At 42.7% G+C, this 25,384-nt stretch overlaps 1 protein-coding gene across 10 annotated transcripts in view; it reads left to right on the top strand.

The window, feature by feature from the left end:
- The first annotated feature begins 5 nt into the window (after positions 1 to 5).
- The window catches only part of RNF8 (ring finger protein 8), a 37,110-nt gene continuing 11,731 nt past the window's right edge, over positions 6 to 25,384 (top strand). For 3 of the 10 annotated variants that reach the window (XR_009492463.1, XR_009492466.1, XM_024983596.2), the window contains exons 1-4: positions 6 to 224; positions 9,888 to 10,016; positions 20,376 to 21,116; positions 23,424 to 23,486. Coding sequence is in view for 4 of the 10 variants with exons in the window: in XM_024983596.2 (XP_024839364.1) it covers positions 114 to 224; positions 9,888 to 10,016; positions 20,376 to 21,116; positions 23,424 to 23,486 (1,044 nt within the window). In the remaining 6 variants the exon portion in view is untranslated. 10 annotated transcript variants of the gene reach the window in all.

Genomic DNA, 25,384 nt, shown 5'->3' on the forward strand with positions numbered 1-25,384 from the left:
CGACTGCTTCTGTCTGTGGTGTAGGTATGGCGCCCGCGAGGAAGCCAAGAGGCGGCGGGAACCCACGTCAGGGTCTCGCTGTGTGCTGACTGCTACCCTGGTCCGAGTGGACTATGGGGGATCCCGGCTCCCTGGTCACGGAAGGCCGCGCGGGTGAACGGAGCTGGTGCTTGCGGCGAGTGGGGATGAACACCGAGTGGCTGCTGCTGGAGGATGGCAACGAGGTGAGCGGGAGGGGTCTTCTTGAGGCGAGGGAAGGGGTTTGGAGGAGGCTGGGGTCCCAGGGTGGCCTTGTTTCCGGGCGGGAGGGATGAACCGGAAGGAGGAGTTGGGAGAAGTAGAGGAGAGCGGTGAGGGGTGGGAGGGGTGAGGAGGGAACGGAGAAAGGCACCTGGTGCCAGAGGTTTGGAGGCGGGGGGCGGGGGCGGTCTCAGGTGGGAGGTGTGCGGGAGAAAAGATGGCCCCTTGGACAGCGCCCTAGGCCCAAGGGCCGAGCTGGGCCAGGTGTCTGGGTTGCGGGAAGGAGCCTGGTCGAGGGGCAGAGCGAAAGGTGAGCGTAGAGGCTGTGAGGACTGCTGGGGTTTCGAGGGGAAAGGAGACGACTGTGGGTCTCACGGAGCGCGACGGCGCCCGCTCGGGTGGCGGAACTGGGAGGCGGAGCTGCCCGGACTTCCGAGAATCATGGAGCCGCCCGGGGTCTGAGAGGGAAGCTCGGAGGACTGCTGAGAGAGGAAACTTTCTCGAGTTTATTTTGAAAACGATTGCGAGTTTGGGGTAGTGTCCCTTAAAATACCCAGGCTTTAACGTAAAAGTGTCTTTTTCTTTACTAGTTCATGAGAATTGACGCTTTGATGTGGGCCACAGTTCTGTGAGTCTCGGTACAGCCCATTGGCACCTCCTAGGTTGGGGTAGGGCTTCAGAAATATGAGAATTCTCACCAGAGGCCGTTTATGACGTTCTCTGGTGCTGTCATAAATGCAAAACAAAGACACTTGAGAGGTGAGGCACGGTTTCGGTTGGGGGCCGCTAGGCCTGAGGTGGTGGTTTTACAGAGGATGATGGGAGAGAGCGGGAAAAGAGAATGCAGTCTACTTGGAAAGGATAGCTAGATCAGGCACCATTTTGGGGTGACTGGGAACCGTTTTGGTTTTGGAAACATTTGTGTGAAGGACAAAGAAGTCTTTAGGTAATTTTGTATGTTTAATTAAAATTTTCCTGTAAGTTAAGTAATCTCGGTTCAGTCTCTTGGGTATTTATTGAGTACTTACATTGTTTGGTATAGTACGAGAGGGATAAATAATGACTTCTATTCTCAAAGAGTTCACTGCTTGAATGGGGAAAGGAGGATTTTATACAATGAAGCAATTTGAGAACATCCATGCAGAGGCTAATCAAGTGCCAAGCTGTGGTTTATTTAGTATTAAGGAAAAGAAGGCAGCACGGTTGTCTGAGAAGGCTTTACAAATAAGTGAGAAAAGGAGAGAACCAAAAGGCAAGGGAGAAAGGGAAACAAACACTCAACTGAATGCGGAGTTCCAGACAATAGCAAGGAGAGATAAGAAAGCCTTCTTAAGTGATCAGTGCAAAGAAATAGAGTAAAACAATAGAATCGGAAAGACCAGAGATCTCCTCAAGAAAATTGGAAATGTCAAGGGGAACATTTCATGTACAGATGGGCACGATAAACGACAGTAACAGTAAGGACCTAACAGAAGAGATTAAGAAGAGGTGGCAAGAATACACAGAAGAACTATACAAAAAAGGTCTTAATGACCCAGATAACCACAACGGTGTGGTCACTGACCTAAAGCCAGACATCCTGGAGTGTGAAGTCAAGTGGGCATTAGGAAGCATTACTACAAACAAAGCCAGTAGATGTGACAGAGTTCCAGCTGAGCTATTTCAAATCCTAAGAGACAATGTTGTAAAAGTGCTGCACTCAGTATGTCAGCAAATTTGGAAAAGTCAACAGCCGCCACAGGACTGAAAAAAGTTAGTTTTCATTCCAGTCCCAAAGGACAATGCCAGAGAATGTTCAAACTACTGTACAGTTGCACTCATTTCACATACTAGCAAGGTAATGCTCAAAATCCTTCAGCAGTACATGAACTGAGAACTTCCACATGTACCAGGTAAATTTAGAAAAGGCAGAGGAACAAGAGATCAAATTTCCTGCATCTTTTGGGTCACGGAGAAAACAAGGGAATTCCGGAAAAACATCTATTTCTGATTCATTGACTATACTGAAGCCTTTGACTGTGTGGATCACAACGAACTGTGGGAAATTCTTAAAGAGATGGAAATACCAGACCACCTTACCTGTCTCTTGAGAATCCTATGTGCAGGTCAAGAAGCAACAGTTAGAACCTGACATGAAACAACAGACTGATTCAAAATTGGGAAAGTAGTACATCAAGGCTGTATATCATCACCTTGGTTAGTTAACTTTTATGCAGAGTACATCATGCAAAATTCTGGGCTGGATGAATCACAAGCTAGAATCAAGTTTGCTAGGAGAAGTAAACTCAGATATGCAGATGATATCACTCTAATGGCAGAAAGTGAAGAACTGAAGAGCCTCTTGATGAAAGTGAAGAGGAGAGTGAAAAAACTGGCTTAAAGCTCAGCATTCAAAAAACTAAGATCATGGCGTCCAGTCCCATCACTTCATGGCAAGTAGATGGAGATAGAGTAGAAACAGTAACACATTTTATTTTCTTGGGCTCCAAAATCACTGTGGATTGTGACTGCAGTCGTGAAATTGAAAGATGCTTGCTCCTTGGAAAGAAAGCTGTGACAAACCTAGACAATGTATTGAAAAGCAGGGACATCACTTTGCCAGAAAAGTCCATATAGTTAAAGCTGTGGTTTTTCCAGTAGTCATGTACAGATGTGAGAGTTGGATCATAAAATAGTCTGAGTGCCATAGAATTGATGCTTTCAAATTGTGGTGTTGGAGAAGACTTGCTGCTGCTGCTGCTAAGTTGCTTCAGTTGTGTCCAACTCTATGTGACCCCATAGACGGCAGCCCACCAGGCTCCGCCATCCCTGTTATTCTCCAGGCAAGAATACTGGAGTGGGTTGTCATTTCTTTCTCCAAATCGTAAAAGTGAAAGTGAAGTCTCGAGTCATGTCTGACTCTTAGCGACCTCATGGACTGCAGCCTACCAGGCTCCTCCGTCCATGGCATTCTCCAGGCAAGAGTACTGGAGTGGGTTGGCATTGCCTTCTCTGAGAAGACTCTTGAGAGTCCCTTAGACTGCGAGATTAAACCAGTAAATCCTAAAGGAAATCAACCCTGAATATTCATTGGAAGGACTGATGCTGAAGCACCAATACTTTGACCACCTGATGCAAAAGAACTAACTCCTTAGAAAAGACCTTGATGCTGGGAAAGATTGAGAGCAGGAGGAGGAGCAACAGAGGGTGAGATAGTTGGGTAGCATTACCGACTCAATCGATATGAGTTTGAGCAAATTCCAGAAGATAGTGAAGGACAGAGAAGCCTGACACGCTGTAGTTCATGGGGTCTCAAAGAGTCAGACATGATTTAGCAACTGAACAACAACATCCTAAGAACAGTCAGAGGAGGCATTCAAGTTCAGCCTTAAATATTGCTAGATTTGGTGATTATAAAGGATTACTTGTACTTGTATGCTGTGAATTGAAGAACACCCGGAAGATACCTGTGCCCCCAAATCTCTCTCTCTCTGTGTTATCAGTGCCTAAAAGTCCACATTAGGCCTTCTTTCTTTCAGTTTGAGAGCATTGACCTTCCCTGCGTGGCCCTTTCCAAAAGCATATACTTTGGGGAAGGTTTTTTTTTAATTAATTCATTTATTTGATCTTAGTTACGGTATGCAGGATCTTCACTGCATCATGCAGGATCTTTTATTGTGGCATGTGGGCTCAGTAGTTGTGGTGTGCAGGCTTAGTTGCTCCACAGCATGTGGGATCTTAGTTCCCCTACCAGGGATTGAACCCACATCCCTCTGCATTGCAAGGCAGATTCTTAATCACTGGACCACCAGGGAAGTCTCCCTACTTTGGGGAAGTTTAACAAATGACGATACTTAACACCTGCATGATAGTAACTATACCTTACTTTCTATAGGGCCAAACTTTCACGTACATCACTTAATGCAAGCCCTGCACGTGTACCACACCCACACACAACCCTATAAGGAATTTAGTAGTCATGTTAATTCATTCTTTAAGATTCAGTTGCCATGGGGACTTACCTGACCATCCAGTGGTTAACACTCTGCCCTTCAAATGCATGGGGCACGGGTTCCATCCCTGGTTGGGAAACTAAGATTCCACGTGCTGCACAGCCCACCCAACTTTCCCCACCCCCATTAAAAAAAGAAAAAATTTCAGTTGTGATGCATTAATTCATTGCTTCTGAATAGCTTGGTAGTACTGAGAATCTTGGGGAGGGTGCAGGCGGAAAGAGTTAAAGACTCTGCAGCAAGGGCAAGGGGACTATAAAGTGCTCCTATACATATTTTAAACTATCGGATAATTTTTTGTGGGGCTACCTCTAATGGGGCTCTCCTCATAGGCCTGGCTGTCTGCAGGTCGGATCTTAGGAAATGGTTCGTACACAGCATGCAGTGTGTATGAGCAGAGCTTGAGTCAAAGCCAAGACGTGATGTCTTGCTAATTGTAACAGTCCCCAAACCATAGCACAGGATGGTGCACACAAGATTTTAGGAGGTATGCTGATACCATTTAGTTACAACAGCAGAGTAAGGTCAGTTTCTTGCCTTCCCAGTTCCCCCAAAGTCTCAGCTGTAATAATGAAAGTTCCTCTCATTTCACTGAAGGAAATACTGTAGCAAATTGTCTGCCTGAATGGGTGTCTTTAAATTTCTTAAACCAGTCAAGAGAGCTTGGTAGAAAAACAGATAGACTTATTGCAAATTAGCTAGTTCCCAGGCCCTATAAATATCTATGCCTTTGGGGAAAACCACTGTATCTTCATTTTTCTTTTTTTCTTCTCTTGTATTTGGTTTTCACGAAGCTCTTTGCCCTAGTGAAAGTGAAAGTCACTCAGTTGTGTCCAACTCTTTGTGACCCCATGGATTATACAGTCCATGAAATTCTCCAGGCCAGAATATTGGAGTGGGTAGCCATTCCCTTCTTCAGGGGTTCTTCCCAACCCAGGGATTGAACCCAGGTTTCCCACATTACAGGCAGATTCTTTATCAGCTGAGCCACCAGGGAAGCCCTAAGAGAGTTGTTAAAAGGGAAAGGATCATCCAAGAGGAGTTGATGGTCATTTGGGATACAGTAGGAGTCATGCCTGGGCTTCTCCGGTGGCTCAGTGGTATCTGCCTGCAATGAAGGAGTCGCAGGAGATGCTGGTTTGATCCCTGGGTCTGGGAGATCCCCTGGAGAAGGGCATGGCAACCCATGCCAGTATTCTTACTGGAGAATCCCAAGGACAGAGGAGCCTGGTAGGCTACAGCCCATAGGGTTGCAGAGTCGGACACGACTGAAGCAACTTAGCATACACGCATGCAGGAGTCATGCCTAGGAGGAAAGCATTAGTAAAGGTGGGTAAGGACAGGATTAACTTGTAGGCTAATACTGTCAGTAAGTGAAGAGGCTGGCACAACTTTGTAAATGGAAACAACCCATAGCCGTTAATTGATAATTTGTTGGCACTCAGTTCCCTTGGGAAATTTACTTTTATGTTATGAATGATGATGGATATTCAGATAAGCTCATGCAGACTCTGACCATGGTGTAGATGAATTATCAGTGTATCAGGGTATATTCTAGGACCAGATAGTGAAGGGAAAGACAAAAAAGTGTTTCCTTCTTTTCCTGGATTCAGAGTTCATAGGCAATTTCAGAAAAAGCACTCATTATTCCCTTTTTTGTATTATTTTCTCCAGGCTACCCATAATGGCAGTCTGTCTCCCCTCAAATATTAAAGTGGAATATTGAATACTTTCTTGCTAGAAATAAAGCTACCTAAATGGAAATTCTTATTGAATATGGATGACAGATAAATCCTTAACATTCCATTTTTAAAGGATAGGTGTGTTCAGAGGAACTTCTATAATTAATTTCTGGCAAACTGTCAAAACATTGAGAAACTTCAGACTCAGGATTTTGGTTGAGGTGATCACTACATTTTAAAGGCAAACAAGTCAGATTTGTAAGGTTCCTGGCTGCTGCTCCGTGGTTTCCAGTGGTAATAACCCATTTTCCAACTTCTGACCTAAAAAACACCCATCTCCTGGAATCCAGGAGGACTCATAAGCAAGATCTCTTTATTCTTCCATTTATTCACAAATATTTACTGAGCAGAAAGAGGCTCTAAGGAGTACAGAAATACTGTGGTACACAAGATGGATAAGGTCCCTGCTCATGAAATTTAAATTCTAAATATAAATTTAGAAAAACAAAAGTAGACAAAAATAAGTGAAACAAGCAAGGTACTTTTGGATTGTGGTAAGCACATGCTAATAATGTGAAGGGATGCAATGGCGAGGGAAGGAGCAGGCAGCAACTTTAGATCAGGTAATCAGGGTTAGGCCTCTGAGGAGCTGAAACTTGAAAGATGGGAAGGAGCCCATGCAAATGTTTGAAAGAAGAATGTTCTAATCAGAGGAGACAGGTGAAAATACCCTCAGGTAGAAGTCAGTGTTTCTAACCATGATGTGAGATAAACTGAAGAGATGGAGTTAGGACATTGAGCGCCTTAGAGACTGTGGAAGGAAGGAGAATTTTAAGAAAGGGGAAGACATGGTTTAAGGTTTTTATATTACTACTCTAGCTACTGTGTAAAGAATGGGGGCTAGCACAGGAGCAAAAACAGCGTAACTAGAGGAAGCAGTGTGGTTTGAATTAAGATAGAGGCCACTGATAGAAGTGAACAGATTTAGGGCATATTTGAATTAACAGCCAGTAGATTTTGCTGATGATTTGAATGTGGATCCGGATGAGGGACATGGATGGCTCCTGGGTTTGAGGCTAAGCAGTGGGTTGGGTGGTTGTATGAGTTACTGAGATGAGAGTTTGTGGGGAGGAATAGATTGGGGCAAAGAGCTGTGGTGCTTTTTGAGGGACTGAGGACAGGAATTATTTTGAAAGAATTTCAAAAGGAACAAAAGGGGCGTCTTTTAGAAAACCACAGACTATTTGGCTTAATATTCCCAGGTAAGGTTGGGGTTATAGATCATTAAAGAGGTGACTTGTGTACCAAGAAGAAAAAGCAGCAAATTCTGTGATCTGGATTCCAGAAGAATCTTATTTCCTTCCTTCACAGGGTTATTATGAACTCGACTGGTTTGTCAAAAAAATATGTTAGATGTGAACTGGGAGTTCATTGCAACCTGTCCTTATGGATAAAATGGAAAATAAAGACTTTTTCATCTTTTGGTTGAACTATAACTGTTGAAAGTGAAGTTGCTCAGTCTTGTCTGACTCTGTGACTCCATGGACTGTAGCCTACCAGACTTCTCCATCCATGGCGTTTTCCAGGTAAGAGTACTGGAGTGGGTTGCCGTTTCCTTCTCCAGAGGATCTTCCCCACCCAGGGATCGAACCCAGGTCTTCTGCCCAGTGGGCAGATGCTTTACCCTCTTGAGACACTAGGGATGGCTCAACTGGTAAAGAAGCCGCCTGCAATGCGGGAGACCTAGGTTCGATCCCTGGGTCAGGAAGATCCCCTGGAGAAGGTCATGGCTACCCACTCCAGTATTCTGGCCTGGAGAATTCCATGGACTATATAGTCCATGGGGTCACAAAGAGTCGGACACAACTGAGCGACTTTCATTTCATAACTGTTGAAGGCGATCGCTGAATTGTGTGGTAGAATGTTTACTAGACTGTCCTGAGAGCTTTGCCTTTGGTTGCAGCCTATTTTAATCTTTTTATCTGTATCTTGAATGAAGGTACAGAGGGCATCATATCAATTTGGTGGGTGACTCAAGCTGGAAGAGATACTGAGTATGTCTGATGGCAGATGAAAAATTTAGAAAGGTCTTGACAAGCTCATGATAGGCTGAACTAACAAGATGAAATTTAATAGGAATCAATTGATCCTGCACTGGAATCCAACTAGTCAAATTCAGGATAGAAGAGACATGATTTAGCATAAAAATTTTTAGGGGAGGGTTCAGTTCAGTCACTTAGTCATGTCCAACTCTTTTTGACCCCATGGACTGCAGCATGCCAGGCTTCCTTGTCCATCACCAACTCCCGGAACTTGCTCAAACTCTGGTCCATTAAGTCAGTGATGCCATCCAACCATCTCATCCTCTGTCATCCCCTTCTCCTCCTGCCTTCAGTCTTTTCTAGCATCAAAGTCTTTTCCAATGAGTCAGTTCTTTGAATCAGGTGGCCAAAGTATTGGAGTTTCAGCTTCAGCATCAGTCCTTCTATGAATATTTCCTAAAGGACTGATTTCCTTTAGGATTGATTGGTTTGGGCTTCTTGCAGTCCAAGGGACTCTTGAGTCTTCTCCAATACGACAGTTCAAAAGCATCAGTTCTTTGGTGCTCGGCTTACTTTCCTTCTTTCTTTCAGGGGAGGATTAGACCAAGAGATCTAATTATTCCTCAGCCTAAGGATACATTGACAGTGTGATATATCTGCCATGAAAGCCAATGCATTTTATATGCTCCAGTGATAATATCTAGGACTGGGAAAGTGATACTTGCATCCATCTGTGTAATAAAAATTAGGTTTATTTTTCTTGATGTGGCATCCAGGAATAAAAGCAAACCAGAGGTCTCTTCACAGACCCATAGGATGGCAGAAAGACTCAAACCTATGCCATGGAGTTACTTCGAAGTAATTGGAAACACAGGGTCAAGAAAAGGGAAGATTCAATAGATACTTCATAGCTGCCATGTGAAAAGGGGGGATTGGAGATTTTTCTGGTGGTGCCCAGAGCAGAGCCTGGGTCAAAGAATGGAATTTATAGGAAGAAAGAGGCCAAGTCAGAGCCATTAAAAAATTGGAGAGACTGTCTTGTATAGAAGCTATAGTTCTTGGCAGTGTTTAAGACTAGTTGATGGGGGTGTGTAGAAAGGAATCCTCCATCCTATGAGTGGCCTTTCAGAATCTGAAGATTTAACTTCAGGACCAGGGACCAGGTTTGATCACTCAAGAGCTTTTGTACAGCAGAGTTTTATTAAAGTGAAAAGGGACAGGAAAGCTTCTATGTAGATATCAGAGGGGGATGGAGAGCCCCCCTTCCCGAGTGTTAGCAAGGGAGTTATATACTTTTTAACTAGTTATTAAAATAATAAATCAAAAGAATGTCTCAAGGTTGTAAAGATCTTACTAGACCTACTCCCGTAATTTACATTTTAAGATAACAGGATTAGCCAGAAGGTTTTCAGGAAGGAGAAACTGTCCTCAAGCAGGATACGTTGTTGTTATATAATCCTTAGTACGAAGTTTAAACTGAGTTGTTTGTTGTGTAATTATCAGTTCTGGGCTTAAAGGAAAAAATGGTATATGTGACTAAGACTAAGGAATGTAGAGGGAAAAAAAAAGTTTGTCCTTTCCTCCTCCTCGAGAACCCTAGACCCCTGTCTCTGCTTCGAGAGCCCCAGACCCCTTTCTCCTCTTCGGGGACCCCGACTTCTGATCAACCTGCCTAGGAATTGACTCTCATTAACCAACCCTAATACTCCATGGCTAACTCTGTTCAACTATCTCATCACAGCTTTTTGCCTTTTTCTACTCAGTGGCTCCAGTGGCAAATGAAGGAGGAGATGACTAACGATCTATTTGGGGTTTGTGGGAGTCTGGTTTCATAAGTCAAGACTTGTGAATACTGCTGGTTGACAAGACGGTAAAGGACCTCCTTTTTCAGTGCCCTGGCTGATTGTGTCTCTTTGTTATTATCTTCCTAGGTGACTGTAGGGCGAGGATTTGGTGTTACATACCAGTTGGTATCAAAAATCTGCCCTCTGATGATTTCCCGAAACCACTGTATTTTGAAACAGAATGCTGAGGGCCAGTGGACAATTAAGGACAACAAGGTACAGTAATCCAGAGAAGCCTAGATACTTTTATTGGATTTTTAAAAATTTTTATTTATTTTTAATTGGAGGATAATTGCTTTACAATATTGTGTTGGTTTCTGCCATATATCAATGTGAATCAATCATAGGTATATGTATATCCCCTCCCTCTTGAATCTCCCTCCTGCCTATTTATTTTTAGGTTAGGGTTTTTTCCCTCCTTCAAGGTAATACATGGTACAAAATTAAAAGATTAAAAAATGTATCTTCTACCATAGCTACTTACTTGTCTTGCCCAGAGATGGCTACTTCTCTATGCTGCCAGAGGTTAGATTATGCCAAAATAAGTTACTTTGTAAGGAACATCTGGGCTTCCCTGGTGGCTCAATGGTAAAGAGTCCACCTGCCAATGCAGGAGATGAGGGTTCGATCCCTGGGTCAGGAAAATCCCCTGGAGAAAGAAATGGCAACCCATTCCAGTATTCTTGCTTGGGAAATCCCACGGAGTGAGGAGCCTGGGGGCTGCAATCCATGTGGTCACAAAAGAGTGCAGCATGAGGTAGCGACTGAACAGCAAAGGAACACCTGTGTTGGGGCAATAGGTCCTGTTCCAGAAACTAAGTTACCAGGGAGTTTCGTCTCTTGTGAGTCAAAGGTCCAGAGACCTTGGGAATCTGATGATGATTCTAGGGTACACCTGTGATTCAGGGCATGGGGAACAGGAGGAGCTGCACTGATTACACTTGCTCCTTCTCTTCCCCCTCCTTTCCTACAGCAAACCCCGTCCCTCACTTTTAACGTGTTTCATGTATTAGTGCTCTAATCTAAGGAAGATTTCCTTAACTTTTTTTTTTTTTTTTTTTTGCTTGAAACAAATTTGATAACCACAAATACTAAGGAAGTTGAAATAATGTATAGACCCAGCAATTGGGAAGTACCTGAAGTGCATATGTGAAATTTGTACCTAAAGTGCAAATACAGTGAAAATATAGATTGTGAAGTGAGAGAAATTCTACTGTAACCAGTTAAGGATTAGGAAGTATGAAATGTCTTTTGACACCACTTTGCACTGCTCTGGTTGAAAGGATTTTAAAGATACCTGTTAGGAGGAAGGGTATTAAGATGATTCTGAGACCATTTCCAACAGGTGTGGGGGATTTCCCTCCCTACCCCGCATCTGTCTACCTGAGATAGCATCAGATTCTACAGATAGAGGGCTCAGTCCCACAAGACTGCTTTCCACTTCAGATACGAGTCACAACCCCAGGTTAACTAACATCTGTGTTTCTGACTGGTTATACGTTGGAGGTTCCAAGGACCCTGTCCTTGAACTTTGGGTGCCAGTTGCAAGTCCAGGTTTTAACCTGTACTTCTGGCTGACTGGCTAAATCAGAGGTTCCCATGGCCACCTCCCATTTTGGATATAATTAATCAGCTTCAGAGTGATTCACAACTCAGGAATACATTTTCTTACATTTACCGGTTTATTGTAAAAGGATATGGTCGGGGATACAGGTGAACATCCTCATGAAAAAGATGTTATCACTTCAATTCAGTCGCTCAGTCGTGTCCGACTCTTTGTGACCCTTGTCCATCACCAACTCCTGGAGCTTGCTCAAACTCATGTCCATTGAGTCAGTGATGCCATCCAACCATCTCTTCTTCTGTCGTCCCCTTCTCCTCCTGCCTTCAATCTTTCCCAGCATGAGGGTCTTTTCCAATGAGTCAGTTCTTTGCATCAGGTGGCCAAAGTATTGGAGCTTCAGCATCAGTCCTTCCACGAATATTCAGGACTGATTTCCTTTAGGGTTGTATATGGGAGAATACACAGAGCTTCCCTGATTAAACCCCATCCTTTTGGGTTTTTATGGAGACTTTATTATATATGTGTAATTGATTGAATTACTGGCCAGTGATGATCAACCTCGAGCCTCTCTCCCCTCCCAGGGCTTGAGGGGTGGGACTGAAATCTGATGTTAACTAAGATAGACGGAGTTCCAGCCCTCCAGTCACTGGATTGGTTCCCTTGGCAGCCAGACCTCGTAGGTGACCCTGGGGCATTCCAAAAGTCACCTCATTAACATAACAAAGAATACCTTGATCTCTCTTACCACTTAGGAAATTTCAAGGGTTTTAGAAACTCTGTGCTAGAAATGGGGATGAATACCAAATATATATTTCTTATTATAATTCATAGTATCACAGGTATCCTGCTGGCCTGCCCAGCAGCCTTATTTTGCATGCATAAAACTGCTAGATTTAAGCTGTTGGAGAAAGTATCTTCCTGCACTAGGATTAAGTTGAGTTGGCATGGTGTTGAAGGAGAGCATAAATGTTAAGTAAATTGGTTCGGCACTCTTGGCAAGGCACCGTGAGCAGAATAGAAATTGGCACTGGAAAGGGGACGTTAGAGATGATCTAGTTTAACCCCTTCTGGGGACACTTGAGTCTGAACAAACCTTGCTGCTTGGGGCAATGCAGCTTTCCGCCTCCCAGCAAGCAGCTAGAGCAGTGGTTCTCAACTGTTTCCAATTTTGCCCATACATGGGATACTTTATAAAAATACTGATGGTATCACATTAAAATTAAGAATTTCCATTCACCAAAATATATCAAGAGAGAGAAAGCATGCTCAAAGTGGAAGATACTTGCTAAAGATACAATCAGTGAAGGGCTTATACTTGGATGGATGTGTGTGTGTGCGCGCGCGTGCGCTTAGTTGCTCAGTTGTGTCCAACTCTTTGCAACCCCATGGACTGCAGCCCACTAGGCCCTTCTGTCCATGGGGCTTCTCCAGGCAAGAATACTGGAGTGGGTTGCCATGCCCTCCTCCAGGGGATCTTCCCAACCCAGGGATCAAACCCAGGTCTCCGGCATTGCAGGCGGATTCTTTACCATCTGAGCCACTGGATGTATACAGAACTCCAAATCAATAAGAAAAAGAAAGATAACCCAGTTTTAAAAATGGGCAAGAACTAGGCACTTCACAAAAGATTCTGTCCGATTGTTCCGTATCCATGAAACATTGTTCAGCTTCATTAATGATCTGTGAAATACATAATGGAATACCACGACACACCCTGTTGTCAGAGTAACTATAATTGCATTTTAATGATGCCATATATTTACACAGGTATGGAGCCAAGTAGTCTTTTGATAGAAATGTAAATAGATACAACTATTTTGGAAAATTATTTGTCATTATTTATTAAAGTGTGTGTATGTATATATGTATACATACATACATTGTTGTTGTGTAGTGCTAAGTCATGTTCCACTCTTGTGACCCCATGGATTGTGGCTCCCAGGCTCCTCTGTCCATGGGATTTCCCATGCAAGATTGGAGTGGGTTGCCATTTCTTTCTCCAGGGGGTCTCCCGTCCCAGAGTTTGAACCCATGTCTCCTGCATTGGTAGGTAGATTCTTTACCACTGAGCCATCTGGGAACCTCTGACACACACACACACCACACACACCACACACACCACACACCACACACACACCACACACACACACCACACACACACACCACACACACACACCACACACACCACATACACCACACACACACACACACACACACACACACACACACACACACACACACACACACACACAATATTTTCACTCCCAGGGAAGCAACCCAAATATCTTTCAACAGTAGAATGGATAAATAAACTATGGAATATTCTTTTTTTTTTTTCCCTTGGGAAAAGATGTTTGTTTTATATTTTCTTCTCTTCAGATTGTGGAGTAAAGCTGTGATAGATATTATGAAATGATGAACACGAATATTTTGAGGGGTCCTGTCATTTTCACTTTTGTTTGCTTCACCGTCTTTTTCTTTTTTACAATAGTAGAAGATATTTATCAGTTTTCACAATCAATAGCCAGACAAAAAAATAAAAGATAATTACATTAACCTCCAATTAAAATAAATAAATTCATATTTTTAAAAAAGATAATTACAGTTGCAAGTCACAATGATAACATGATTAAAATAATTACATACAATTTGGGGGTGAAGCAGAGTGATGTGGTAAGTGGAAGTGCGTTCATGCACATGTTTTCATCTGCTCAGCCAGTCTATGTCTTTTGGTTGGTGCATTTTAATTCATTTACATTTAAGGTAATTTTCAATATGTATGATCCTATTACCATTTTCTTAATTGTTTCAGGTTTATTTTGTGTAGGTCTTTTCCCTGTCTTGTGTGTCTTGCCTGGAGAAGTTCATTTACCATTTGTTGCAAATAAAGCTGGTTTGGTCGTGCTGAATTCTCTTTAACTTTTGCTTCTCTAGAAAGCTTTTGCTTTCTCTGTCAAATCTGAATGAGAGTTTTGCTGGGTAAAGTATTATTCTTGGTTTTAGGTTTTCCCTGAACAAGAGTCTGGCTGGATAGAGTATTCTTGGTTGTAGGTTCTTCCTTTTCACCACTTTAAATATATCATTCCATTCCCTTCTGGCTCATAGGATTTCTTTGAGAAAATCAGCTGATAACCTGATGGGGAGTTCCCTTGTCTGTTAGTTGTCATTTTTCTCTTGTTGCTTTTAATATTTTATCTTTATCTTTAATTTTTGTCAGTTTTGATTACTATGTGTCTTGGTGTGTTCCTCCTTGGGTTTATCCTGCCTGGGACTCTTATGCTTCCTGGACTTGGTTGACTATTTCCTTTCCCATGTTAGGGAAATTTTCAGCTATTATCTTTTAAAATATTTTTTGGGGTCTTTTCTTTCTCTCTCTTTCTGGGATCTCTATAATGCAAATGTTGTTGCATTTAATGTTGTCCCAGGGGTCTCTGAGCAACTAACAGTTTCACTTTTCATTTTCAGAGGTCTCTTAGGCTGTCTTCATTTTTCTTCATTCTTTTTTCTATATTCTGTTCAGCAGCAGTGATTTCCACCATTCTGTCTTATGGATGTGAGACATCTGTAAGTGACCACCAGGTCACTTACCCATTCTCCTGCCTCAGTTATTCTGCTATTGATTCCTTCTAATGTATTGTTCAACTCTGTTTGCTTGTTTTTTTTAGTTTTTCTAGGTCTTTGGTAAACATTACTTGCATCTTCTCTGTTCTTTTTCCAAGATCCTGGATGATCTTCACTATCACACTTCTGAATTCTTTTTCTGGAAGGTTGCCTAATCTCCACTTCGTTTAGTTGTTCTTCTGAAGTTTTGGCCCTTCATCTGGAGCATAGCCCTCTGTTTTTTTCATTCTGATTAACTTTCTGTGATGTGATTTTCATTCTAGCCTCTGCAGGATTGTGGTTCATCTTCTGTCTGCCCTCTGGTGGATGAGGCTGAAGGCTTGTGTAAGCTTCCTCATGGGAGGGACTGGCAGTGGGAAAAACTGGATCTTGCTCAGCTAGGTCTTGCTCTGTTTCTATACAAAAAAGATCTTCATGACCTAGATAACCATGATGGTGTGATCACTCATCTAGAGCCAGACATCCTGGAATGCAAAGTCAGGTGGGCTTTAGGAAGCATTTACTATGAACAAAGCTAGTGGAGGTAATGGAATCCCAGTTGAGCTTATTTCACATCCTAAAAGATGATGCTATTAAAGTGCTGCACTCAATTATGCCAGCAAATCTGGAAAACTCAGCAGTGGCCACAGGACTAGAAAAAGGTCAGTTTTCATTCTAAATCCAAAGAAGGGCAATGTCAAAGAGTGTTCAAACTACTGCACGATTGCAGTCATCCACACGCCAGCAAAGTAATACTCAAAATTCTCTAAGCCAGGCTTCAACAGTATGTGAACCGTGAACTTCTAGATGTTCAAGCTGGATTAGAAAAGGCAGAGAAACCAGAGATCATATTACCAACATCCATTGGATCATCGAAAAAGCAATTTTTCGATGCAAGAGAGTTCCAGAAAACATCTATTTCTGCTTTATTGACTAAGCTTAAAGCCTTTGACTGTGTTGATCACAACAAACTGTGGAAAATTCTGAAAAAGATGAGACTATCAGACCACCTTACCTGCCTCCTGAGAAATCTGTATGCCGGTCAAGAAGCAACAGTTTGAACCAGACATGGAACAATAGACTGGTTCCAAATTGGGAAAGGAGTACATCAAGGCTATATATTGTCACCCTGCTTATTTAACTTATATGCAGAGCACATGTGAAGTGCCGGGCTGGATGAAGCACAAGCTGGAATCAGGATTGCTGGGAGAAATATCAGTAACCTCAGATATGCAGATGACACCACCCTTATGGCAGAAAGTGAAGAACTAAAGAGGCTTTTGATGAAAGTGAAGGAGGAGAGTGAAAAGGCTGGCTTAAAGCTCAACATTCAGAAAACTAAGATCATGGCATCTGGTCCCATCACTTCATGGCAAATAGATGGGGAAACAGTGGAAACAGTGGCTGACTTTGTTTTTTTTGGGCTCCAAAATCACTGCAGATGGTGATTGCAGCCATGAAATTAAAGGACACTTAATCCTTGGAAGGAAAGTTATGACCAACCTAGACAACATATTAAAAAGCAGAGATATTATTTTGTCAACAAAGGTTCATCTAGTCAAGGCTATGGTTTTTCCAGTAGTCACATATGGATGTGAGAATTGGACTATAAAGAAAGCTGAGCGCCAAAGAATTGATGCTTTTGAACTGTGGTGTTGGAGAAGACTCTTGAGGGTCCCTTGGACTACAAGGAGATCCAACCAGTCCATCCTAAGGGAGATCAGTCCTGAATATTCATTAGAAGGACTAATATTGAAGCTGAAACTCCAGTACTTTGGCCACCTGATGTGAAGAGCTGACTCATTTGAAAAGACCCTAATGCTGGGAAAGATTGAGGGCAGAAGAAGAGGATGACAGAGGATGAGATGACTGGATGGCATCACCGACTCAATGGACATGGGTTTGGGTGGACTCCTGGAGTTGGTGATGGACAGGGGGGCCTGGTGTACTGCGGTTCATGGGGTTGCAAAGAGTCAGACACGACTGAGTAACTGAACTGAACGTCATTCATTTATATAATATTCAAAACCAGGCAAAGCTAATGTGTGATGTTAAGCCAGGCTAGTAGCCACCTTATGGCAGGGAGCAAGGGGTGTGGTTAATGTCTAGGAGGAGGCACGGGGATGTTTCTGGGGTGCTGATAATGTGGGATTTTTTTTTTTAAACCTTGTGGTAGTTACACTGAAATGTTCACTTTGTGATATTCATATAGTTGTACATTTATGATTTATATACCCTTTAATGTTTGTAGCTATGTTCTAGTAAAGAATTTTTTAGAATATTGACTGGTACACCTATTAGAAATGCTAAAATAATACATTACCAAGTGCTGATGAGCATGCCGAGTAACTGGAACTCTTAAACACTGCAAGTGAGGAAACAAACTAGTACCACCACTTTGAAAAACAGTTTGGCAGTTTCTTTGAGTTAAACAGTTAATCACTTAACCAGTAATTCTATTTCTAGGTATTTACCCCAGATTAATAGGGACTTATGTTCTCATAAAACTTGTACCTAAATGTTTCTAGTGGCTTTATTCATAATCACCAAAAACTGGAGGAAACAACTAGGGAATGGAGAAACAAGCTGGTACACGCATACTCTGGAGTGTACTACTCAGCAATAAAAATACCAGACTACTGTAATGCAACCAAGTGGACACATCTCAGAATCATCATGCTAAGCAAAAGAAGCCAGCCTCCAAAGGGTACATACTGTATATGATTCCATTTATACAACATTTGGAAAAGGCAGACCTATGTAGAGACCAGATGAGTAGATAGATGCCTGGGAATGGGTGAAGGGTTGACTGCAAAGGTGCCTTGTGTCTTGATATGATTGTACAAGGTGTTTGCGTCTAAACCTGGCTTTAAAAATCCTGTTGCCTCGTTCCCATCTCAGACCAATTAATTCAGTCTGAGGATAAGACTCAGGCACTGCTATTTGTTCTAAACATTTCCAGGTGATTTCACTCTATAGGGTTAGGGCTGAGAACCATTTATGAGCTACATAAATCATCTAGGGAACTGCACAGAAACATTGGCTTTTGGATTTGGATTTCCACTGTTCTCAACAACTGATTAAAACTCTAGACAGAGATTAAGCATCAAGTGAAGTAATTAGCATTTAAGGGGCTGAGGATTATTCCACCCTTATTCCATTGATGACTCAGACATTGGGCAGGCTTTTCTTTGGTTATTACTTTGCTGCTGCTGACATTATTCAAACTGGTGATTATGAAAACCAGCATCAAGAAAGTGTTGACAGGAGTTTGATTTATTTAAACCATTGTATTTGAGATCATATCCTGGGCAGTACTTGATTGTTCCTATATAGCCGTGGTGTTTTCATCTTTTCTATAGTCGCTTTGTGAACGAACCCAATTTGGGCCTTTGGTCCAAATTATACCACTAGGTGTCACCAAGGAGTGATTAATGGGTAAACAGAGGGATCCAAGGATAAAATGTGATCGGAAAATTTTGAAAGCTTATTTTTCAGACCTAAAGGGCTTTGAAGGAGGCAGGTTAATGCAGAGGATCTAGTGGAGGGCTGCCAAAGGTCTTAAAGAGTTTGCCCCCGCTTTTTAGGGAATCCTTGTTTTCTCTCATCTTAGGCTACTCCTATAACCTCTTTATTTATTAACCTTGACTTTGCCTTTGAGTTTTTCTTAAATGTTGGCATTAGGTGGCCACCTGTGTTATATTGCTTTCCCTGAGGCTGTTTTCCTGTGTATAATTTCAAATTGATTCTTCTTCTGGTCTCCATTCCTCTCCTTTGTTAATAAACATAACCTTTAGTCCCAGTTCAGATGTGAATTTCGTCTCCGGCCTGTCCCCCAAAGTTAAGTCCTTGATATGGGTTAAAATGCCCACTTGTCTCTTTAAACTTTAAATCCTGCATTTGCTTCAAGTCTATTTTAGGACCTTTCATCCCCACTTAGCATCTCTTAGCTAACTCAGCTCTACAGGATATTCCTTTGCATTTATAGGCTGTTCTATGTAATCCCACATTTGCTTAAATATGCCCTTGTGTTTTTCTTTCCAGAGTCAGCTGCTAAAAGTTGTTTTCATATCTTCTGCTTTTGCACTCAGTATGTTTACCTTGCAAGATGCTGAGCATAGGGTTGAAGTGCTTGTTAATAAATCAGCTGAGCCAGAAAATAGTAGTGAGCACTTGCATATACCCTTACATAATGCTTACCATGTGCCAGGTACTTTTCTAAGTATATTACACATGTTATCTCATTAAATCCACACAAATACCATGAGGGAGACTGTTATTATCTTCCACTTGATAGATGTGGCAACTGGGGCCTAGAGAAGTTAAGAAACTTGCCTGAATCATGCAACTGTTAAGTAATGGAGCCAGATTACAAACCCAGGCAGGCTGACTTCAGGGTTCATGCTCTTAATCTCCACACTATGATTTAAACCACAAAAGTAAATATTGAGCATTTGTTATATGCGAGTCACTGTGCTAAGTGTTTTGCATGAATCATCTCAGTCATTCCTCACAGGAGCAGCATGAGGTGGGAACTGTACTATTTTACAGACAAAACTGATACATAAAGAGTAAACTGCTGAAGGCCATGCAATTAAGAAGCCCAAGGTGGTTCATTTGAGCTATAAACCTAAGTTTGTATAAATCCAGCGCTCTGGCTCTTAACCTCTCTGTTCTATTACCCATTGAAAGTGAAAGTGTTAGTTGCTCAGTCATGTCCAACTCTTTGCGACCTCATGAACTGTAGCCTGCCATGCTCCTCTGTCCATGGAATTCTCCAGGCAAGAATACTGGAGTAGATAACCATTCCCTTCTCCAGGGGATCTTCCTGACCCAGGGATTGAACCTGTGTCTCCTTTCTGGGGTTGTTATCTGGGTCAGATCCCACCTTCAGTTTGACCACAGTGCTAGGTGTTGGTACTTTCTTTCTTGGTTTATGAGTTCTGGGGAGTGTTTTTTTCAATTCCCCAATGTGCTCAGGGGTCATACACAGGCAGAGATAGTGCCTGCATGACTTTCTTGGAACCTCATCATTAGAATGCTACTTCCTTTACTAATAGCAGTTTTTCTAGTCTTGGCCCTTTGCCCCTAGTTTATATCAGTAGAGCTATTCGATTTCAGTTTTTAATGCTACTGCATTTATTTGAGTAAATTCATCCTCCAGTAATAAGGTGATTCCTGCCTATTTTACAGGCAGTTCTCTGAAGACATGAACGTCATATAGGTAATAAGCCAAAGCACTATTTGAAGAGTTCTGTTTCTAAGAATGGTGGTTTATGAGCCTTTCTTTTCTTTCTATTTGTTCTCAAGTGTTTTCTTCCTAAAAAGACAGAAGGTTTTGCAGCAGCAGGAGAAAAATTAAGAGGAGGAAAATCATGACGCTTATTTTGTCTTTCTTTCCCTTTCCCCAGAGTCTGAATGGTGTCTGGCTGAACAGAGAACGTCTAGAACCTTTAAAGGTCTATTCTATCCATAAAGGAGATCACATCCAGCTTGGGGTACCTCTGGAAAATAAGGAGAATGCAGAGTATGAATATGAAGTTACTGAAGAAGATTGGGAGAGGATTTATCCTTGTCTTTCCCCCAAAAGTGACCAGATGATGGAAAAAAATAAGGGCTTGAGAACTAAAAGGAAATTTAGTTTGGATGAATTAGAGGGTTCTGGAGCTGAAGGCCCCTCAAATTTGAAATCCAAAATAAGTAAATTGTCTTGTGAACCTGGTCAGCAAGTGAAGTCACATGGGAAGGGTAAAGTGGCCAGTCAACCTTCTGAATATTTGGATCCTAAGTTGACTTCTTTTGAGCCAAGTGTGAAGACCACAGGGGCTCATGTTAACCCAGGCCCTGCAAAAGTTATAGAGCTTCTTCGTAAGAAGAAGAAAGCTTCAAATCCTTCAGCATCTCAGAGCAGCTTAGAGCTGTTTAAGGTAACCATGTCCAGGATCCTAATGCTGAAAACACAGATGCAGGAAAAACAGGTGGCTGTTCTGAATGTGAAAAAGCAGACTAAAAAAGGGAGCTCAAAGAAGATTGTGAAAATGGAGCAGGAACTGCAGGATTTACAGTCCCAGCTGTGTGCAGAGCAGGCCCAACAGCAGGCCAGAGTGGAGCAGCTCGAGAAGACTATCCAGGAAGAGCAGCAGCATCTCGAGGTACCACACAGGAGGGAAGGACAAGATACCCCTTGTGATGGGCAGGCCCTTTGTGAGCCTGTGACCAGAGCTCTCTGTTTCTAGATCAGGGACCATATGTTTAGTGCCAGGGACAAGAGATGTAATGTGATCAGAAAACTTTGAGGTCTGCATGATGATCGGATCAGGAACCAGAGTTGGGTTGCCAACATGGGGTAAGTGGACTGGCAGAACCAGCCAAGATGCGTGAGGTTGTAAAAGCTGAGGCATCTCAGAGCTGAGGTGAATTTAGAGAGAGGCTGGATGAAGGTCAAGATACCGCCAAATTACAGTACACTCCAATTAAAGTATTAGTTGTTTTCATGAGTAATCTTCCTCTGCCCTGAGGTCAAAGCCAAATTCCTGTACCCAAGGCAGATAGAGGTCAGCTGGTTACTCTGCCCTTGATTTACCTGTTACTTGTAGCTAACCTAGGAAGTGGGAGGCTAGAAAGGGAAAAATGTTTATTTCTGTCCTGAGTAGCCAGCATGGGAGGGGGCAGGTACACCATCATTCAGTTGTTGGGTTGAGTGCTACCTTCCATAGGATGTCTACCTCTTCAGTAGATAAAATGACTGTCTTAGCTGTGTCAAGGTGAGAGTAAATGTGTCTGCATCCCTGAGTCATTTGTTTAGTTGATCAGCTCTTGCACAGAGCTTCTTGGCTAGGGCTGATCCTGGTTCTGCTCAAAATGTCAGTTCCCATCTGGCCAGAACCACGTGATTTACTCCCACCCACTTCCTCAGGTAGGACTGAATGTCAAGAATTCCCCATTGTTGACTTAGAATTAAGAAGGGCCAATCAGGATTGAAGTGAATAAGCTTTTATCTTTCCTTTACTTTACTCAGGGTAAGAAACAACCACTTGTGTTGGCTTATTTCTGAACAATTTATAGATTTCATCTAAGCTCTGCTATCCCCTGGAACTGATGGTCTTAGCAAAGGCCATGGATTAAGTAGGTCTTTCTCAGGGTATACATTGCTTGTTTATGTGTACTTTTTGTTGCCCTTTTCCAGCCTGGACTGGTTCTTGAAATTAATAGAGGGAGGTTAATCTCTACATATTTAGTGTATGACACCTTCACCAGAGCAGAACTCTCTTTAAAGGCTAATATGTTCAATAACAAGAGTTACTGTTGATTAATATTTGTGGCTGCTCTGGGCATGCTTCAAGATGTAGCTAGCTGTCAAATCTTTCCATACTAAAAGGGTAAAGAAAGGCAAAAAGGACCCGTTTAGGGAATTTCTCTAGGAATGAGAGGGTCATATATAAATTGCTCATAGTGAGGTATATCTAGTCCTTTATTACTAGCTGCATTTTCCTCTGTCACCAAGCCCTAGGAATTTATCCTACCCTTGCTGCTTGCTCAGAAGCTCATTAAACCCTTGTTATTTCACACAGATTTTTTGGGGGGGCAGGGTGGAGTGGGTGCACTCCACAGCTTGTGGGATCTTAGTTCCCTGACCAGGGATTGAACCCAGGTCTTCAGCAGTGAGAGTGCAGAGTCCTAACAATTGGACGGCCAGGGAATTCCCACACAGAATTTTTTTTGAGCACCCACGTTGCCTGGCACTATACTTGGGTCTGGGTTGTTATAAAGATGCTTAATAAATGGTTTTTGTCATAAAGGAATGGATCTTGTTGAGACAAGATATACACAAAATAATCACAGTAGTTTCAAAAGTCTGTAGATTTAAATTAGAGAACAATTTCCAGTTGGTGTATTAAGCGGGTAGGTAATTCTTAAGGAGGGAAGGACCCAGAGGTTCTCGTGGAGGGTGCTGGATGTAGGGGAGTGATGGTGTGGAAGACATCCACACCCGAGGGGGCCCTTGGAGGAAATGCAGCCCAGGCAGGCGGAGAAGGAACAGCTTATGGGCCAGAGGTGGGAAAGACTCGGAGTGAGAGACAGAGTGGCCAGAACTGAGGAAAGAAACATGGCGGAGCTGTGAGTGCCAGCCCAGGAGATTGTATTTCAATTTAGATATTTGGTGATGCAGAAACTCTCAGTTTCCATCCTTTTGAGAGTCATAGCATTAGCCAGTGAAGGGGACTTGGAGTATTAATCCAGAGTTTCTCCAGAACACCCTGAGTGGTGACTTGAAGGTGGCAGCCGTGAGATGTGCAGTGTTTGAGCCAACAGCTTAAAGTAAAACGGGAGATTTCCCACTCCCTCCCTTCCCCCTGTTGTTTCCAGATGCCTCTGCTAGCAGCTCTGCTTGTTTCTGTATTTTGCCCCTTTCTCCCCTTTCTACAGGGAAGCCTTCCATTTTGTTTTTGGCTTTTTAGGGTTTGGAGAAAGAGGAAGGTGAAGAGGACCTGAAGCAGCAGCTGGCCCAGGCTCTGCAGGAGGTAACTTATGCTTGCTGTTGTCCTGAGATTATAGTGGGTGAGAGTGGGGGCAGCCAGGCTTCATGTGCCCACTGGCTGCCTCTGCTACTTAGCACACCCCTCTGCAGCACCTCCAATCTGTAGCCAGAGCAGGTGGCAGCAGCTCACAGGATCAGGTCTGAGATTTGGAACCTCACAGACATGCCAGACCTCAGTGTGAAAGCTTACGTCTTCATCTGAGCACGAGATGCTCTAGTGAAGATGAAACAGAGCCTGTAGCAATTAGGAGGCTCTCTGGGAGAATGGCTGCACATTCAGAAAGGTGAGGACAGCAGAGGGAAATTGCGAGCCGTGACTTGGCCACCAGGGCCTGCAACGCATCCTATTACCTCACTATTCCTGAGTTGAAGCCATTCTGAAACCATTCAAGAATGTTCCAATTACGCATCTTAGCTTAGGTTGAGAATTTGCAGTTTACCAGCCACTGAAACATATCAATTTACTAAACGGGCAAGACTCACAGGAATAAAATTATCCTAAAAGATTGTCTGTTACTTATTGAATTTAACTTTAGTACCTCGCTCTGTTTATCTTTTAATGAGTTCTTTTGCATCTTAAAAACCTGCTTTGTCTTCTGTCAGTTATGTGTGATGATTAGTAGTTTAAGTCAGGAGGTTAGCGTTCATATCTTCTTGAGAAAAATGAGCCTTCGGGTTAGAATTTGTTTCGAATTTAGTTCTTTTATTGCTTAGCTATCTGTCAACCTTCTTACAGTGCTAACAGTCACATATTCCTGCATGCTTGGGAGTTTGCCCACTTTGATTTCTTTGGGTTCACAAACAGCCTTGGAAAGAATTAGGTGAAAAATTCAATCTTTCTGGAATTTTATTTTCTAAGCTTGTGTATTTTCTAGGTTGGGAGGGTGGGCATGTTTCCCATTTAGAGGATTATTAAATTAATATTCAGATATCATTTTGAAATTGACTGGAAAAGAGGACGGTTCTGCTCTTGAAAATCCTTGAAGGATCATTAAGAACCCTGCACCCGCAATGCCTGACACTCTTCTGAGACAGACCGGAGAACGCTGTCGTTTAACCTAAGGCGCTTGGCCACCCCCCTTCATTAACCCGACGCAGGATACTTTCAGGTCGTGGCTCTCTGACGACATGCCTGGGGGCTTACTACCCTCAAACGAAACACGGTGGTTTTTTGTTCCAGTTGATTGTCCTTCTGAAGCTGTTCTTTTTCATTTTCCAGACCTATAATTATAACAACTTGCCTTTACATAGAGATTTTAAAACTTTCCTGAGTGCTATCATGTATGTCTTTGTTTTTTCTTACTAACCCTGATGTCAGAGAAGGCAATGGCACTCCATTCCAGTACTTTTGCCTGGAGGATCCCATGGACGGAGGAGCCTGGTGGGCTGCAGTCCATGGGGTTGCTAGAGTCGGACACGACTGAGCGACTTCACTTTCACTTTTCACTTTCATGCATTGGAGAAGGAAATGGCAACCCACTCCAGTGTTCTTGCCTGGAGAATCCCGGGGACGGGAAGCCTGGTTGGCTGCTGTCTATGGGGTTGCACAGAGTTGGACACGACTGAAGTGACGCAGCAGCAGCAGCAACCCTGATGTAGGAGGGGCACCTGTTTTCCCATTTTATAGAAAGTTAAGGCACAGGCACCTAATTAGTAGTCAAGGTGAATACTAAGGACTTCTGATATAACTGACTGTTTTTTTTTTGAGCCCACGCATTTTAAAATGTATTTCTTTGAGTGATACCTTTTCAGAATACTTAACCACCTTCTTTAAAAAACGATCTGAAATGAAATTTAAAATATAATCTATACTTAAGCATTAGGGAACTCAGAAATTATGTTTCATAGAAATGGAACTTCTTGACATTTGATGTAGGCAAT

This window comes from Bos taurus, chromosome 23, assembly GCF_002263795.3.
Source record: "Bos taurus isolate L1 Dominette 01449 registration number 42190680 breed Hereford chromosome 23, ARS-UCD2.0, whole genome shotgun sequence".
In the NCBI taxonomy this organism is placed as follows: domain Eukaryota; kingdom Metazoa; phylum Chordata; class Mammalia; order Artiodactyla; family Bovidae; genus Bos; species Bos taurus.